This window comes from Pezoporus wallicus, unplaced genomic scaffold (assembly GCF_028554395.1).
Source record: "Pezoporus wallicus isolate ANWC-B61680 ecotype Strahan unplaced genomic scaffold, APGP_CSIRO_Pwel_v1 contig_13737, whole genome shotgun sequence".
In the NCBI taxonomy this organism is placed as follows: domain Eukaryota; kingdom Metazoa; phylum Chordata; class Aves; order Psittaciformes; family Psittacidae; genus Pezoporus; species Pezoporus wallicus.
Genome location: NW_026641629.1, coordinates 745,447 through 764,043, shown reverse-complemented (window position 1 = coordinate 764,043; position 18,597 = coordinate 745,447). Strand labels below are relative to the sequence as shown.

Below are 18,597 nucleotides of genomic sequence, written 5' to 3'. Positions count from 1 at the left end.
TGCGATTGTCTCTGCCTCTGCTCCCCTCACGTTCAGCCTGTCCCAGGCGGCTGCGGGCTCACGTCTGTGTCAGAGCTTTGGGCCTTCGTGCTGTTCACACACGGGTCAGTATTTACATCAATGCCGGGCAGGGAGGTGCTAGGGAGGAATGAGCCTGAGCCTGGGCTCAGGGGGCTGGGGACGGGCTCAGGTCTCACCAGGCCCCCCCATCCCTGCACGGACGGGGTGGGGGGGGCTGGTCCCTTTTCTCCACATGCTACGGGAAGGTTCAGGTTTGGGGGGAGCGGTCAATGGGCAACGGGAGGTCCCTCCTGCTGCCCTGCAAGCGCGGCCTCAGCCCCGTGCTGGCCCCTGCTGTGCTGAGCCTAAAGCAGGGCAGAGGCTTTGCTCCTCTTCCAGTGTGTGGGGACTACGATCGGGTATAAAGGCTAGGGAGGGAACGGGCCGGGTCCAGCCACCGCCGCCTGTGCCTGCTCGAGCCTGTGCCAGCGGCATCAGCCCTGGAGCAGGAGAGAGGAGCCCAAAAGGACCAAAGCTGGCTCCAAAGAGGGAAAACCTCGACCTTTCGAACGGGGTTTGCACTTCTCGAATGTCTGCCCCGGGGTGAGGGCTCCTGCCCGGGCTGGGAGCGGGCGCTGCTCTCTCCGTGGCTCCACAGCACGTTGCATTGCTTGAGCTCGGCTCAGCATCCCCGGCCTGAGCGAAGTCCCTGGGTTTAGCAGCACTGGTAGTAGGTATTGCACTGAGCAAAACGAAGTGCATTATTGGGGGGTAGGGAGGGGCGGTAACGGGGCAGAGCGGTCATCGCATTATCGGTTTTCCACACTTTGGGCATGGTGGGCTTGTTCCAGGGCTGTGAGCAGGGAGGGGGGAGGATCCTGGGCCCCGGAGAGGACTTTGTCAGTGCTGCTGCCGAGCGTTGCCTGTCTCCATCTTCCACCCGCGCTTGCTCCCCAGGCAGGGACCCGGCATCAGCTTTATTCCACCCGTGCGGTTCCTAAGGGGCTCCTGCTCCCGGTGCCGCCCCAGGGCTGGGCTCAGGTGGGGCCGGGGCTGAGGAGCTGCCGCCCAGCAGCAGGGCCCCGGCCGCTTCCAGCCTCCTCGGCGCGATGCACGCGGCTGCGACACTCACCAGGACCAGCGCCGCCGGCCCTGCAGGGAGCCCACAACGGAGGCTGAGGTAGAGAACGGAGGGTGCCCGCGAGCCCGCGTTTCTCAGGTTCTTTCCTTCCTTCCTCCTCTCGTCTGCTGGGCCGCTTCCAGCCGGGGGCTGCCGAGCTCTGCCGAGGCTCTGCGGGACACGGAGAGCCCGGCGCTGCTGCGGGGCCGCCGAGGGCTAAGCGGGACGCTGCTCCGGGGCTGGATGGCGGCCGTGCTCCCTGCGCGACAAGGGCTCCCCAGAGAAACAGGCCGAGCTGCCTGGGCATTAGCAGTGTGGTGATATGGAATGTGTTATTTCACAGGACTCAATTCCTCCTGGTCAGACAGACAAAAACCTGGCAATCCGTACAAACTCAAAAGAATCCATTTTCAGAAAAATAAATTACTAAGGGGAGAGGAGGGTCCATTTCTCAATAAATATGTGATTCAGCTCACCTAAGACTCAGAAATTATCTGGGGACGGGAATCTAACATTTGGGTCCACAAAGGTTATTCTAAATACATCTGCAGCCCCAAACCTCCCCAGGCTCCCTTCTGCCCTGGAAGTCCCACGTCCTCCCAAGCCGCGGGTTTGGCTGTTGGTACGGTTCAAAACGTGTCCTTGTGCCTCAAGTCCCAGGTGCTCGGAGTGTGAAAGAAAAGAGGTCTTTTGGATTCCACCTTCTAAAACTACGTGTACCCGGCCGGGAGGGCGATGGTCCTGAGCAGGACGCGCCGGGAGCCTCTTGCCAGCAGGTAGGAATTGTCTTCTGGAGCGAGGAGGAGTCAGTTCTGCTGTAAAATGAGGTTTTCCAGTTCGTCTGCCGAGCGGAGCAGGAAGGCCGCGGACTCCCGGTAGCCGGCGATGAGCTGCCGCACGGCGCTGATCTCCGTGGGGCTGAGCTGCGCAGCCTGCATCCCCCTGCTGGTGCTGTTGGACGGGGCCGTGCTCGAGGCCCCACCTTTCATGCTGAGATCCGTGGGACCTGCCGAGGGAAAGCAAGAGGCAAGCTCAGGCAGAGGCGCTCTGCCCGTGCCCATCCTGCCACGAGGAGGTGCCCACGGGAAGCCCCTGCTCCCGCACCTCTCCCTGCAGAGCCCTGACTGAGCCTGAGCTGTGAGCTGGAGCGCTGCGGGCTGATGGAGCCCTTGGTGATGCTGCAGAAAGGATCCAGGAGGGCTGAGCTCCCGCTGCGTGGCCTGGCACAGCCGTGGGACACGGGGGACGCGGAGCAGGGACTGGGCTGCAGTGATTTGCAGGCCACCAGTGGGGGATCCCACCGGTGACAGTGGCAGGGAGGGGAGCCCATTGCTGAGGGCAGGAGGGAAAGCATCCAGGGAACACTGTGCTGGAGCTGTGGGAGGAGCAGCCCCAGCAGAGCACTTGCACACCAGGGTAATCAGCCTGCCAGGGGAGGAGGAGGAGGAGGAGGAGGAGGCTCTCAAGTGAAAGCAATTTCACTGGACAGAAAAGGCAGCAGTAAAGGGAGCCATTTCCCGGCTCACCGAGGGGGAAGGAGCTCCGGTGGGGCCGTGGTTTGAGCAGGAATCGCCTCAGGTGGGGGATGGAGGGAGAAGACGCTTGTGGGCAGCAAACCCTGCAGGCTTCCTGCTCAGCGAGGCAGACGGGCAGCTCCCCGCAGAGCTCCGGCTACGGCAGCACCATCCTGCCCCTGGAGGGCTGGGCCGGAGCTTGGGCAAAGGGGAAGTGAGGTTCAGAATGCATTCGGAAGGAGCCACGTGCTGCTGTGCTGAGCAGGGCCTGGCTGCTCCCTGGGGCTGCTCTGGGGTGCTCGGTGCCTCACCCCTCGGAGCCAGTGCAGGGCCAGGGGTGCTGGTGCTGCCCAGGGCAGGACCCATCGCCGCGGCTCCAAGGATTAGGTCTCAGCAGCTGGAGGCCGGGGCGGGCTCTTTATTCAGGGTTAAGAAGCATTAGGAAGGGATGATAAGAGTTAATCCCAGACAGGCATCTCGCAGGGCTCCGGAAATCACATCCTTCCAAATCCTCCCTCCTGTTGGGGTGGGCAGGGGCAGGGCAGCAGCACAGCGTGCACCAGGGCAAGCAAAAGCCTGGAGACTGCCAAAGGACTGGCCAAGGACCACCATGGCCTCTGTCCACCTGCTCCTAAACCAGCCAGCCCCCTGCACCCTCCTCCTGCCCTGCAGCACCGGTCCTGTTCTCCCAGGCAGCCCCCAAGCACCCTCCCGAGCTGCAGCAGGAGCCCCAGCTGCACCGGCCCCATCCTGCTCTCCCAGAGCCACCAAAGCAGGCTGGGGACGGATGGGCTCGTACCAGCCACGAGATGAGGGCAGCGATAGGCGCCCGCTCCTGTTAACCATTAACAGCTGGTGCAGATTCCCCTGTTATTCTGGGACGCTCCCTCCCTCCCAGTGCCACCTCCTCCGTCCCTCCAGGTTCAGCTCAGCAGTCAGCACTTGCTGAGGAGGCAAGCTGAGCAGCCGGGCAATGCGGGTCAGCTGCAGGGGAAGAGGGGGCTTGGGAGCAGCCCTGTGCTCCAGTCTGCCCTGCAGGGATGCGGAGCCTGGGATGGAGGCGATGGGCAGGGGTGCTCCCGGTGCAGTGTGTGGTCACTCACCGTTACTGTGGTTGCCCGTCTGGAGGGAGGCAGGCGGCTGCAGGCTGCCCCCCAGGGACCCGTAGCCACGGTAGCTGTAGTTGAGGCTTCCATTGATGTAGACTGGGTCTTGGGAGTAAGATGAAGCTGGCAGTGAGTAGGAGGAGTGGGTGATGGCTGTGGAGTCTCTGGAGTGCTGTTTATCAAGAGCGATGGGCTCGTCCTGCGTGGGGGAAACGCAGACTGAGTCCAGTGAGGAGCAGGGATGCCTGGTCCAGCTCCCCATCCCTGCTGGCCTGAGTCTGGGCCATGCTCTGCAGCCCTCTTGTTTCAGACAGACTTTTAATAAAGCCTTGTCATCACTCAGAAATGTCTCTCCTTCTCCCCAGCCACCACAGGGTGCTGCTGGCTCCGTCCCTCGCCCACCTCCAGCCGCCAGCACCGTACCTGGGAGGTTTGGTAGATCTCCAGCCGCATCCTCTTGGCTGCTTTCCGCGTCTCGCTCTCACAGGCAGCGGCCAGGATGTTCTCGGCCATGGCTGAGGTCAGGTGTGGCGGCGTGGGCCTGGTCTGCAGGGACACAAGCAGAGGAGACCCTCAGGTACCTGCTGCACCAGGAGCGGTGGTGCACGGGGAGGGGGGCACCGGGGTGGCCGCTCACCATCTCCATCCCGTTCTTCTTCATGCGGCGGCAGGATTTGAGGTAGGTGCGGATGCGCTTGCGTGCCCGCTCCTGGAACTCGGGGAACTGCCGGCTGCAGGACTCGATGATGGCCTGGATCTTCTCCTTGGGCTGCTTGGAGATGGGAACCATCCGGTCCAGGTTCTCATCCACGAAGAGGCGCACAAACATCTGCAAAGGAGAAGGGAGATGGTGGAACACCAAGATGGAGGCAGCAGGGCTCACCATGCCCATGGAGCCCTCCTTACATTGAAAGCCTTTAGCCTCTCTGGGTCCATCCCCTCCGAGTCATTGATCTTATCGTTGTCTTCATGGTCATCGTGGTCATCATCATCTTCGTCAGCCGTGGGGGCCCTGCCGACGGTCAGGTCCTCGGGGCAGCCGCTCACCTCTGTCTTGATGGAGTCATAGCTACCAGAGCTGTATGGAGGGGACTGAGAGGACACAGGAATTACCATAAGCATCCCTTGCCTGCTCGCCTCTGCCTGGGGTCACAAGGTAAAAACCCTTTCTCCTCGGTTCACTGCTTCTGCCCCCTTTCCCGATGTTCCTGCACCCTGGGAAGATGAACCCATGACTGGGCTTCCCCAAGTGCCAGCTCCTGCCTGCTTGGGGCAGGAGGGGACATGGTGACCTCATGTGGCCTGTGATGGCCCAAAGTGCAGGCAGCGCGGCTCTGCCTGACCCTGGGGAACACACTGCCTGGACCAAACAGGATCCTCCTTGCACGGGCTGGGGTGAGACGAGCCCACTGCAGAGCCCCGGCTCTGGGGCAGGCGGGATGTGAGGGGTGCCCCCAGCTCTCCCCAACCCTCCCTCCTCCTCTCTGCCAACCGCTTGCTCGGTGCCTGGGCTGAACTCTGCCGAGCAGCAGCAGCCCAAGGCTGGGGTTTGGCCAGGCACAGTTTGTCCATCCTTGCGTCCCTACAAGGGAAAGGCTCCCAGCCCGGCTGCCCTGCTCTCTGCTATCCTGGTGCTGCGGCAGGAGCCACGTCCCTGCCTGGTTGCTCCCCCTGCGCCATGCCCCGTGACCAGCCCTGGCCAGGGACACCAGGGGCACCACATCGTGTCCCCTGCCACCTCCCCTATCGGGGCCGTACCTCTGCCGTGCTCTTCACGCCGTACTTGCCCCTGCTGCGCAGCCCGTCGGCGCTGCAGCCGTCCGCCTGGTAGGAGGGGGTGCCGTGCGCCGGGGCCAGCTTGTCGCACAGGTTGATGGGCTGCTCGTCGGCCGCCGCCGTGAAGTCCATGGGCGCCGCGGGGCCATTGCCGTTCATCTCGGGGAAGGCGCTGTCGCCCTGCGTGCTGCTCGAGGTCGAGGGGTTCAGGGTGGAGGAGCCATTCCCGCTGCAGCTCTCTGACGAGGAGTCATCTGCGAGGAAGGACGTGTGCTCACCCCGTGGTGCCCCGAGGCGGGCGAGCAGCTCTGCCACCACGGGGCCAACCTCCCCTGAGCCTACCAGGGCACGCAGCATGGATGCACCCCTGCTTTGGAAGCCCCAGGGCTACCCCGGACTCACTTAGGATCACCACATGTGCCGCCGGGAACCAGGCCGGCAGGGCCGTGCTTTGGGCACCGGGATGCAGCCGCTGGGAGCACGGACACCATCGTCACACGGCTCCGCTCCCTGGTCCCTCAGAGCACACCGGACCCTGCCATACCCTGACCAGGGCCGCCCGTCCCTCCCGCAGGGGACAGTCCCTGCGCCTCCACCCGGGGCTGCGGCGCCCGGGCTTGAATAAGAACTTTGGAATTTGGTCCTTTTCGGTTTCTGTTTGCATTGCAGGGAGGAGAAAGGGGCATTGCCGCTCCCCGCCGTCCTCCTGGGGCTCTGGGAGGTGAGGAGCTCCAGCACCAGCAGCTCAGGTACAGGCTGCACCGCAGGGCGAGGGGACAGCACATGAGGACAGGCGCAGCCGGGTGGGAAACCGCTGAGGGTGTGGAATGGACGCACCGTTGGGAGCTCTGTTCGCAGGGGCCAGGCCAGGGTAAGGCTCCTGAGCACAATGCTGCAGGAGGGGCAAGAGATGCACGATGTCCCTCCTGTCCCTCCCAAAGCCCAAATGACCTCCTACACCCTACATGGATGCTCCCGCTCCCCTGTTCCACCCAAACCAAGCAGACCCACGGCCCAGGGACCTGGTGACGGCAAAGCCCAGCGCAGCTCCTGCTTGCATCCACACACCCCCGGCTCCTGGCACCATCCCTCCCACCGTGCCAGCCTCCTGCTCTGCGGAGCAGCCCAGCCACGGCAGAGCGCCCAGCCCTGCCTGCACCCGCTCCTGCCTGCACCCAGCCCTGCCCGCACCCGCTCCTGCCTGCACCCACTCCTGCCTGCACCCACTCCTGCCTGCACCCAGCCCTGCCTGCACCCGCTCCTGCCTGCACCCAGCCCTGCCCGCACCCGCTCCTGCCCGCACCCGCTCCTGCCTGCACCCAGCCCTGCCTGCACCCGCTCCTGCCTGCACCCAGCCCTGCCTGCACCGGCTCCTGCCTGCACCCAGCCCTGCCTGCACCCGCTCCTGCCTGCACCCAGCCCTGCCTGCACCCGCTCCTGCCTGCACCCGCTCCTGCCTGCACCCGCTCCTGCCTGCACCTGCTGCTGCCTGCACCCAGCCCTGCCCGCACCCGCTCCTGCCTGCACCCAGCCCTGCCTGCACCCGCTCCTGCCTGCACCCAGCCCTGCCTGCACCCGCTCCTGCCTGCACCCAGCCCTGCCTGCACCCAGCCCTGCCTGCACCCGCTCCTGCCTGCACCCAGCCCTGCCTGCACCCGCTCCTGCCTGCACCCAGCCCTGCCCGCACCCAGCCCTGCCTGCACCCGCTCCTGCCTGCACCCAGCCCTGCCTGCACCCGCTCCTGCCCGCACCCGCTCCTGCCTGCACCCGCTCCTGCCTGCACCCAGCCCTGCCCGCACCCGGCCCGGGAGCCCAGCCCCGGGGCCAGGCGCGCCCTTCCCGCGGGCTCAGCCCGTCCCTGCGCTCCCTCCCCTCGCCGCTCTCAATCCTTTATTCCATCAGGTGCCTCCGCGAGAGGGAAAGGGCGAGCGAGCACGTGGGGAGCCGCTTCCTGCGCCGAACAAAGGAGCCGCCGGCAGCGAGGAGCAGATGGCGGCTCCGCGCCCGGCCCGCGCCGCAGCACAATGGGGCCGGGCCGTGGGGCAGCCCCCGCGCACGGGCACCGGGGCCCGGCTGCCGCCGCCTCCCGCGCCACGCAGCACAAACGGCACCGAGCGGCCCCGGGCGCGCTCCCGGGAACCCTGCGGCCGCCCCGGACTTCGGCTCCCCTCGAACAAGCGCACGTGAGGACCCTCGGGAGCCGATCCCCGGGCTCCCCGGCCCCGCTGCCAGCGCTCGCTGCCCGGCCTCATGGCCAGGCTGCTCCTCACCCCGAGAGCCTCTAAATGAGGAGGTCCCCACTGTGCAGGGCTCCGTGCCCCTCCTTTCCCTTGCACTGCTCCAGTCACTTGTCTGAGCGCTGACCGGAGCTCACCCAGCCCCTGCGGTGGTGCCTATGGGTGCTTGGGCCAGCGGCAGCCATCACCTCCCCAGCATGGGGCTCCTGGGGGCTCAGCAGCCAGCACTACATGGGGCACTCCCCAGGCAAGCCCCTGCGACCAGCTCTGGTCTCCTGCCATAGCACTGCAGCCTGACCACGGCACAGGGCTGCTGCCGGCTCAGCCGCAGCTGTGGGTTTAGGTTGACAGCTCTCCTGCCCCAGAGCACCGCGGGTGCTGCTCTCCAGCACGATGCGATGGCTCAGCCCTGCCCCACTGAGTGCTCCTGGGGGCTCTGCCCCACACGCGCCTTGCTGGGGCACGGAGCCAGCCCCACCACTGGCACCCGGTGCCCTCAGCACGGGCGCAGGCGCGGTGCTGGCTCAGCCGGGTCCCCATGCAGGTGGCCAGGGGCACCGAGTGCACAGGATGGCCGCGGTCCTGTCCCTCCCCCTGCTCTGCGCCAGGGGAGACGGGGCTCCCCGAGGGAGGCTCCAGCCGCATCCAGCGATGCCTCCCGCAAGGATTAAGGAGAATTATTCCCATGCAGGGAGGCACGAGCCGCACGCCAGGCCCTGCCATCAGCCCGGGCACAGCAACAGCACAGCGCCAATCAGCGCCCGTCCTGCAAGCCGACGGCAGCGACCTCCTGCCTGCTCTTTGGGGTGCAGGCAGCCCCCGGCACGGCCTCCCCCACACCACCAAAGCCCTGCCAGGCAAGGGCACCAAGAGAGGCGTTACCTAAGAGAAGACTGAGGGTGCCCTGAACATCCTCAACCTGCCCTGGGCATCCCTGCATTGCTCTGAGCATCCTCAACCTCCTCTGAGCATCCCCTCTGTGCTCTTGCCCATCCACCCACAGCCCCAAGCTCTGCCCCAGTCCCTGCAGCTCCCATCCCCATTGCAGTGCCAGTCCCACACCAGCAGGATGCTGGGGATGAGATCTGGACCCCTGACTTCTCAAGATCTCAGCTTTTCTTCTGTGTTGCACAAAACACAAATCAGGTTTCTACCTGACCTTGCTGCATTTACTGATACTGGGTTTGCTACAGCCAAAAGATACAGATAACAAAGAAGATGTCTCTATCTGTCCAGGTGGAATAAGAAAATGAAATAGGAATCTAAAGCAAGGGACCAGCATCTACTAAAAGAACAGCTCAGTTCAACCCAAGGATGAATAAACCACGAGGTCTGCAAACCCACTTGCTACAGGTAATTGTCTTGTTTCTACAGTTTTACAGCACACAAAGCAGTGGATCAATTCAGTCCTGTGTGAGCAGGGAAATGACCACAAATCCACACTGGGTCTGAACGGAAATGGCCTCAGCAATCTGAGAGCACCGGTGTGCTCTGGGTGGTGCTGATGGGATGATGCCAGCGCTGCTGCTGCTCCCCAGGCAGCTTCACTGGGGTATCCAGCCCCCACCAGCCCTGAGCAGAGGCTGGGGCACCCCTCAGCAAAGCAGGACCTGGGGAGAGGGAGCAGGAGCCCTCCTGCTTTGGGTGCCAGGTTTAGGCTCCCGCTCTGCTGATGGCAGCATTGGCCACGTTCCCAGAGGATCCCATTGCAGTAAAACCCACCCAGCTCCCGAGTCCCAAACCCCACGTCCGGAGCAGGGCTCTGGAGCAGCGGGGAGCAAGGCCAGGCTGTGCAGCCATCGCTGTGTTCATTAGCAACCAGCACGAGCCCGGTGAGCTCCCTGCTCGCGGCTGGAGCTTGGCTGCACGAGGAGCCCCTCTAATGAGGATAATTGGGAGCCCCCCTGCTCCACCCCCATGCCCTAATTGAAGCAGATGGAACTGTAAAAACAATGTCACTTCCCAACCGGTTTGATCTTTGCCTGGGAAAACGGAGTATTTCATCCTTCTTTCTAATCCCCTCCATCGGCTGGAGGCAGAGGAGTCCCTGGCACCGCGTGGGGGATGCTGGTGAGGCTGCAGAGCCCAATGGAGGCTGCCTGGTTCCGAGGCCCCGAGTGCTGCCCTCCAAGGCCATGGCTGGGTGAGAAGCAAGGCCGGGAGGAGGCCACAGGGACACCACATCTGCATCGGCCTCAGCATCTCCTCAGCATCCCCTCGGCATCCCCGGCGGTGCCCGGCCCCAAGAGCAAGAAGCAAAATGGCTTCTTGGTCGGCGGCACCGGGGAGGAGGGGATCAGTCACTTATTAAATGAATTAATCAGGGCTCAGCGTTTTCATTTGGAAGAGGCCGCGGGATTATCCTCGATTTCAGTGGTGCTGGATCCGAGGGGATCAGGAGGGGAAGGGGCCATTCCCAACACCTGCTCCCCGGGTGGTTTTCACGGCGGGGAAGTGGTTGGGTTTAACGGGCGAAGGCCACGGCCCGGCTCTCCAAAGGCAGGGTCCAAGATGAATGGGGCAAATTGTTCCTGCTCCTGTCACATCTCCAGAGCGGACACAAAACCTCTTTTGACTCACAAACAATGAGCTTGTGTAAGAGCCCGCGGCCCACGGGAGCCTCGCCGCAGCCCCGCACCACGCGGTGGGCCGGGGGCTGCCCGGTCCTGCCCGCGCCCTGCCACGGTGGGACCCCCTGCCCAGCACCGCCACGGCACCTCTTGGCCATTGCCTGCGCATCCTTGGGTGCTGCAGCCACCACCGGGTCCCACCGGTGTCCCTTGGTCTCATGGACCACCACGGAGACACTTGGCCTGCCCATGGCCGGCGGGGTGATGGCAGAGGCTGCTGCTCCCACCTGAGAATCCCCATCACAACCAGGAGGATCCTGCTTTGTTTCCACCCCACGGTGGCACCGGCACGGGCTGGAGCATCCCACCACCGCCCGCCTGCAACCACAGCCAGGAAGATGAAAAGTGCCATAAATTATTCACTCACAAAAGAGACGAGAAAGGGGAAGCAGGGGAGGAGGAAAGCCTGCGAGGAAGGGACTCTTAATACAAATTGGAGAGACCGAGTGGGAATGGGGGCCCCGCGGGGGGCACGGCTGGGCGGCAGCGCTGCGTTCACTGTGAGTGAGCAGCACCCCGGGGCTCCTGCACCCACAGCCGGGCAGTGAGCAGGAAAGGCCCTGGCGGTGCTGGCCACTGTGGCTGGGCACCGCTCACAGGGCCGGAGCATGGAGCCCGTTCCCTGCAGCCCGTGGCATCCCAGATGCAGTCCGAAAGCAGCAGCAGTGCTGCCGGGGGCCGCGGGGCGGTGGGGCTGGGCAGTGTCCAGTTAAGACGCTCTATTTCCTGTCTTCCTTCGTTAGTGCAAACCTCGTTACGTCCCAGACACAGCGCCCACCCTCCGCGCTCCCTCCCCGGCTCCCTGCCTTCGCCCAGCGCAGGGAGCAGGCAGACATCTGGCCCGCAGGACACAATGTGTGTGCTCGGCCGGACAAGGCAGCGCTGTGCGGCCGCCCCCCCTCCTCGCCATCAACGGTGCCCCCCGGCGCCGTCTCCCCCCAGCGCCGCTGCCCAGCCCGAGGGAGCAGCAGCAGCTCCCGCCGGCCCCGGGACCTCACCACAGCCCCGCAATGGGCACCTTCCCCTGCACCGGAGCTCATCAGCCCCCGCTGCAGAAACAGCCCTGCCACAAACGTGCGGTCACTTGGCTGTCCCCTGTCCTCCTGGCCCCGTCCCTCCTGCCACCGCTGCCCTGGGCACCTCGCTGCGCCAGGGGTGCTCGAGCCAGGACCTCGGTGAGGAAGGACAAGGTGCAGAGCAAGCCCCTCCTTGTGCCACCGCCGCCGGCAGCCACCCGGATCCTGCCGCAGGGAGGGGACCCGCCGCTGCCCGGGCACTGCCTCTCCCCACGCCAAGCAAACGGGTTTGGTGGCTTTGGGCAGGATGCACACGGAGCTGGTGCCTGCAGCACGGACCTGCCACCAGGGAGACCCTGCTGCCCACCCCTCCTTGGGGCAGGGCAGAGCGGCTCTGCCCCCAAGCCACCGGGCTCTGCAGCCCTCCCAGGCAAGGAACACGCTGTGGGGCTCACCCTGCTCTCTGCTTCAGATGGGGGTGCTTGATCTAGGGAGGAAAGCGGGGGCACAGGCACCGGCTGCCCGGTGATCCTCTCTGCTCCAGACTAAGGAAGAGCTCCCCTCAAAACACGAGCCAAGGGGGAGCCCAAGCCCCGTTCAGTGCGACAGACACCACATCCCTGCAGCGCCCGTGCTGCACCTCGCACCCTGCAGCTCCTCCACCGGCGCCAAGAGGAGGGTGTTTATCACTGCCCAAGGCCTTTGCTCGGGAGGAGCAGATGTGCCCCTGAAGAGGCGGCAGGGAATGGAGCCACCGGCCCCGAGTGCACAGGCAAGGCAAGGCCACGCCTGCTGACTTGTGTGGGGACAGCTCAGTGGGGGGGCACCCGCAGAGAGGAGAAATACAGAGCTAAGCAAAACAAGATAAGGTCACACGTAGCTCTTGTAAGGCCTGGATGCTGGCCCGTGACTTGTCTGGGCTCTGAGCTGGGCGTCTGGGACAGGGAAATCCAGTGGTGGTGTCGGAAGCCCTGAAGCTCTGTGGAGCAGCGAGGATTCTGCAGCCTGGGTAAAGCAGGGGATGTGCAGCACGTCATGAGCATCTCACCAAGTAATGGGGCTGTGACCCAGAGCTGCAGGACACGAGCCATGCCAGAGAGAGGGCACTGTGCTGGGGATGGCTCCGTGCTGTCCCTGTGTCCCCAGGGCAGGGGCTGATGTGTTCTACCTGCTTCCTGAGAACGCCTGCCTGTGTGTCCTTGAGGCCCCTCCTTGGAGGGCTCCTGAGGGACATCCCCAACAGTCAGAGCCTTCCCAAGCAGCCGCCCCAAGCGATGCCCCCGAGGAGCGTGTGCCTGCACGGTTAAGTAGGTTAAGAAAGTCCTTTCTCCAAGGTCTGGATTAGCCACTGCTGCTCCAGGCAGAAGGGCTCAGCAGGACGCTGCCGCTCAAGTGAGGGCTGCACGCAGGGACTCGGCTGGAAGGGACCTGTCCCAGCATGGTGCCATACAGCAATCCCACGCCCCCCATGCAGGGAAAGCAGATATTACACCCCCAGTTCTTCAGGAGGATGGGACAGAACGGGCTGAGAGCAGCAATCCCTGTCCATGGGCTGAGCACCGCTCCTGGGTGATGGAGCTGGAGGCATGGCCAGGGATGAGGCAAGTTGTATCCCATCAGCAGGACCAACGCTCAGCTGGGAGCAGGCACAGGAAACCTCCAGGGACAGTGACAGGCACAGGGGAGAGCGAGATGGAGCAGCACTCAGTGTTCATCTGCTCGGACTGCGTGCTGGCTCCTGCAGACGTGGCCCTCCAGGATGTCCTGCACAATAGCTCCACTTGAGCAGCAAAGGGCTCGTGTTGATCTTGCTGTCGCTTTGGGTAGCCGCCGGCTTCCTGCGGGCCTGGGCGCTGTGAGCAACATCCGACGGGGACGGGATGTTGCAGGAGCTTCGCGTTTTCCGTGCTGGGCCACAGGACGAGTAACAAAGGGAAATGGAAGGAGCGAGCGTGTGCTCAGAGCTGGCCGGGGTGTCCTGCATCCCACCATGCACCCGTCATCCCAGCGGGAGCCCGGCTCTGCTGCCGGTGCTCTGCGGTGGTGCCATCTCTGTCCCTTAACCACTGAAGCCATTAGGTCTAATCTGCTCTCCCTGCTGTTCCAAGGGCTGATGCTGGCTGCAGCGTGGCTATCCCGGGCCAAAGCTTATGAACAAGGGGACAGAACAAGGTATTAAAGTATTGGCTTCCATTCCAGCTGCTTTTCAGCTCTGAAGATTCAGCAGGTACCTGTGTATCAAAGCGTGAGGTGATGGTTCCCTGCTCTCCTGCCTCTCCGTATTTCATACCACTCTGCTCACATGCCATAGGAGAGCACTGGCTCCTCCTCTGAAAGACCTGGAGCTGGTGCCTCGGTACTTTAAACGAGACCTTTTTAACAAGCCTGTCAGACGATCCTGCTCCCCTACAGGGCAGCTCTTCATTAAAACTTTATACTTTATACTGTGTCTTACACTGCAGACACACTCCAAGCGTCCCACCCGTCAGGCAGCAGCAATTTAGTAACTCAAGAGGATTTCCAGAGGTTGGAGAGTACCAAGTCCTGATCCAAAGGAGGTGATCCACAGTGCTGGGCTGCCTGGAGCTGAGCCTGGCTGCAGGAGAGGCTCAGGGCTTGCTGCCACGGCCAGTGGCAGGAGGCTGGGGCTCTGTGGGGCTGCTGGGGGCACGGTGGGCAGCCAAGAGCAGGAGATGTGGACACGTCCTGTTCTGGCAGGGAGCACATGGAGCACTCTGCGCAGGGCACCTTGGCCAGTTGGGCTCCACAGGCTGCTTTAGAGGATTTCCTCGGGAAAGTCTGGCACGTGCGTGGCCTTTAAGGCAGGGTGAACCCAGTAAAACATGTCTGCTTCCAGAAAATAGAGCTTTTATGGGCTGAGAGAAAAGGAAACCGAAGAGCGCTCGACACTTGGCTTCATGCGCATTCCCTTCCCGTGCCAGTAACGTGCCTTCCTCCTGCAAGGTGCTCCTCTCCTCTCTCCTCTCCTCTCCTCTCCTCTCCTCTCCTCTCCTCTCCTCTCCTCTCCTCTCCTCTCCTCTCCTCTCCTCTCCTCTCCCCGCCCGCTGCCCTCCTGGGCTGCTCCACTGCTCTTCCCTTCTCAGCCTCGTGTGCTTCAGTCCTGGGTGGGAGCCTTTGGCAGCGGGACTGGCACGAGGCCTCTCACCCCAGCAGCCCTTGCCTGTGTCTCCAAGCTCCAGTACGGGACATGGACATTCACCACAGTGACAGAACCTCTCTTCAGTCCCTCCTGAAGTAGGGGAGCCTGATGGAAATCCCAGTGCCTGGTTTCTTCTTGATGGACCTTGTCAGTGACCTGGACTTGCCTTGCTTGCTCTTCAACTCCATCACTTCTGGTCTGCCAAAGCCCACCCAGTTATGCTGCTGCCGCCCCTGGGGACAGCCTGGAACACTGACACTCCTCACACAAAGCAAGGGACTATTCGTGCTCTGTTGCTCACCACTGAACCTTACAGAAGAAATTAAAGGAGCCGAGAAGGGCCCTGAAGAGGACACCTGCTTCTGAAGAGAAACCGCAGGGCAGGAGAAATTGGAAGCATTTCCTAAGAGGGCAGAGAGAGGGGATTGAGACAACATCTTCATTTGCCTAAATACGCAAGTCCCTTATTAAATTCCTGTCCTGTCGAATAACCGTGCTCAGCAGCGGGATGAAAACTGTGTCACTGTAGATGGTACATGAGACTTGGGAATTCGGTGGTCAGGGATAAGCCACAAGCCCGAAGCGTCCCAATGGGAGAACGGTGAAGTTCAGGGGGACATCGAGACCCAGCCCGGCCGTGGGTATGAGATGAGGCGGCTCTCGCTCGGGGCAGGGGCTGCAGCCTGGTCCCCAAGAGCCAAACGCTGCCGATGTGAGCGGCTGGGCTCCCACCAGAGCCCCCTTCCTCCTGCCCCGGGCACGGCCCCACGGCGGGGCCCTCACAAGCAGAAGTGCCCCTGGGTGCAGCGCAGGCAGGTTTCACATCCCCCCGAGGCTGCCTGGCTCCGGGGCTGCTGCTAAAACCAGCAGCTTCTCCAAACTGCAGCTCTGCCACAGGCTGAAGGGCCACGAGGCACCGGGCTGAGCAGAGCAGTGTCCCTGCTGTCCCTGCTGTCCTGCTGCTGGCCACAGGCAGCCAAAAGCCACCCCAGGGAGACCTGGGAGCACAAAAGCCCTTTATGTCCCCTGGGGTGGTTTTCCAGTCCCCGTTCTTAAAGCAGCACTGACCCAGCCCCGGTTGTCCCTCAGCTCCTCCGCTCCCTTCCCATTCTCTCAGCAGCACCAGGCTGGGGACAATGAGGGATTCAACCTCTTGAGCAGGAGCCGGTAACAGCCCAAGCACCGAATCCTTCCAAGCATCACAGAGGTGAACCCTGACCCCAGCTCGTCCTTCTACCATTTATTTACTCGCTCTTTTACTTTCAACTAGCACGTTTCCCAGGAGCAACACAGCACCTCTCGTCACCAGACACTGCCTCCCACCCAGCCCACGTGTGCCCCCTTCTCCCCTTCCAACCGCCTGCCCTGAGAGAGGAGACACCCACATCCACCCCGCGCTCCCATCGCTGTTGCCTATTGCAGATCACACATTTCTTGCCTGGGGGATCCAAGACATTGTCTAAGGAGCAGCTTTCCAAGCACAAAGCTGTGACCTGCACTGTGCAGCCTTGGCATCTTCCCTGCTGCAGGTCAGCACCCACAGCCCAGGACCAACAGGGCTCTCCTCATCACACCCAGGGAACTACAACCTGATGCCCTAGGGGATTTGGTGACCTTTCTGGAGAAGCTGGGATGCGGCTCTCTGCACCAGGATCATCAGCTCAGAGCTGGAGAGGATCCTGGCTGAAGCAGGAACCCAGGGGCTAAATGGGAAGGACTGGGAGTCGGCGCTGCTTCGAAGCCTGCAGGGATATGAAATCCATCCTGCAGGTGGGACACCTGATCAGAAAGGACTGGTTAATGTTTAATAGGCCACAAAGCATCCGGCACTCACCGTCCTCATGGCCGGGCAGGTTCTGTGGGCTGCGCATGCTCTCGTCCTGGCTGGGGCTCAGGCTGGAGTTCAGGTGCTGGTCAGCTGAGATCCATGTGGAGTCGTTCATATCAAAGTCCTCGCTGCTCACCGATGTCTCATCCTGGAGGCAAGCAGGAAAGGGTTAACAAACCGAGCTGATTTCATCCTCCCTTCTCTGCCTTTAACATCTCCTCACCCAGCTCCTTCCTAACACCAATCTGTCGGGCAGCTCCTGCCCCCAGGATCACTTGCTGGCCCCTCGGCGCTCCCCATGGCCACACAGCCCTTCCCCGAGGTGGCTGGGACGGGCTCTGCTTCCTGCCTGAAGACGTGCCTGAGCAATGGCACTGTCTCTAATTGAGGACAATTAGAAAGAGCTCGCATCCTGTAGGAGCGGATGGCTGAGCCCTGGAGTTTACCCTTTAATCTCCCTCCGCCCAGCTTGGTGCTGGTGAGGCAGCGGCGTGTGGGAACGGAGGATGGGGACAACTCCATTGAAACGGCTCCATAAAACACCTCGGACTTTTCTGAGATCAAATCAGCGGCTGCAACGGGAATTCCCAGAGGATTGGCACCGGCAGGGAGCGGCCGATGGGGCAGGCCCAGGGAGCAGCACCCATCCCCATAGACCTGCACTGCCCAATGCTGCAGAGCAGAGACAGCCCCAGCGCCGAGAGACTGCTCCTCCGGCCCTCTCCAAAGGGCTATCGCCACAATGACAACACACACCTTGGGAAGCAGCTGGGGGAGTGAGGTCCCTGGTGAGGCAAGGACACCCAGCCTGGACCGGCGCCTGCTCCCCGGCAGCATAGATGACATTCCTCTCTCCCACTCCTGCAGCTGAAAGGACATTTTCTCTCTCCCTCTCTCCCTCCTCGCTAACCTTTACAGTACTTCGAGACACAGCCCTTGGATTGCTTCCAGTGCCGGAAAGGTCAGCCACAAGATTTCAAAACCATCACGAAAGGCAGCACTGAGCTCCTGAATGAGAGGAGGGGCCGTAGGACCTCCCCGGCCTGAGCTCCCAACACGCAGCTCAGGAGGAAGCAGAGACGTGTTCCCGAACGAACACGGTCCTGCTGCTGATCCCTTTATCCGCCTGCCTCTCCCCGCTCCCCTCCCACAGCAGTGACCGCATCCCAAGCCCTGGGGTGCAGGGGAGCACCAAAAACGTTTCCAGAACCGCTTTCAACTGCGCTTCCCTTTGATTGAAGCATTTCAAAGCCTTGCACAGTCTCCGCTCTTCTAATTCCTCTTCCCTCCCCCTGGTCCTGAGATAAAATCCAACCTCCGCTCTTTCCGTGGCAGAGGCAACTGGCAAGTGTCCCCCCAGCCTTTGCCTGTGCCTCACACACAGTGCCCCGGCCGCCCGCCGCTGCCTGCCAGCTCTCGTTGGGAGCCAACAAACGTGTTTAAAAGCCAGGTTTGCGCTTCGCCTCCCGCTCCCGGTCCCTCAAGACATCTGCAGGCTCCCGGCTCGCACCCGCCCCCAGCCCGCTCCCTCCGTGTGCCTCCCGGGGAGCTTCCTGGAATTTACAGCTTGGGAAGCCCCGCACGCAGCAGCGGATGGAGGGACGGGCGGGCTCAGCCGCCCCATGGGTGCCCACCGGGGCAATGGGGACACCCACACCCAGCCCTGCACCCAGGGCTCAGCACAGCACCGGTGCCACCGCAGCCACGAAGCGGTCCTGCCTCTCCAGAAGCTCCATCTTGCACAGAGAGGAGCAGAGCTGCAAAGGTCTCCCCGTTGCACACTATAAATAGTCTCTTATTGTAAGCATTTGCAGGGAGGCAGCCACCCTAATATCTGGCCTTCTTCACAAGGCTTACTCAAGATTACTGTCAGAGCTTAAGAGACAAATGCAAATGCCAAGGTCCTTGCTGCCCACAGGCTCTCACCTGTCCGAGGAGGAGGAGGAGGAGCTCTGGAGCAACCTGTGATGTTTTCAGGAAGCGCCTGGCTCAGGCACAGTCTGCAGGGCTCAGTTACAGCCTCAGCACCCAGAGCAGAGCCTGGGAGGCACGCAGGTCTCCATGTGCTCAGGAATAGTGGTGGCGACAGGAAGGCCACCTCACATGCACACACTTCACAAAGGTGCATCCTCCTCTCGAGGTACAACATTCACCATTGGAAACCCTTTGCCTACCAAACCACAAACTGAGAAGCAATAAATGACTCCTCA

At 62.6% G+C, this 18,597-nt stretch overlaps 1 protein-coding gene across 7 annotated transcripts in view; it reads right to left on the bottom strand.

Annotated features, from left to right (window-relative positions):
* Positions 1 to 1,926: 1,926 nt before the first annotated feature.
* Positions 1,927 to 18,597, bottom strand: part of NOL4L (nucleolar protein 4 like) — a 54,569-nt gene continuing 37,898 nt past the window's right edge. For 6 of the 7 annotated variants that reach the window (XM_057424761.1, XM_057424762.1, XM_057424767.1 and 3 more), the window contains 7 exons: positions 16,394 to 16,535; positions 5,499 to 5,770; positions 4,647 to 4,832; positions 4,378 to 4,569; positions 4,164 to 4,286; positions 3,738 to 3,939; positions 1,927 to 2,126 (listed from right to left, as the gene is read on the bottom strand). In XM_057424761.1, coding sequence (XP_057280744.1) covers positions 1,927 to 2,126; positions 3,738 to 3,939; positions 4,164 to 4,286; positions 4,378 to 4,569; positions 4,647 to 4,832; positions 5,499 to 5,770; positions 16,394 to 16,535 — 1,317 coding nt within the window. Of the gene's footprint in view, positions 2,127 to 3,737; positions 3,940 to 4,163; positions 4,287 to 4,377; positions 4,570 to 4,646; positions 4,833 to 5,498; positions 5,771 to 16,393; positions 16,536 to 17,143; positions 17,651 to 18,597 lie in introns of those variants that run through there. The other variant, XM_057424763.1, reaches the window with a different exon arrangement.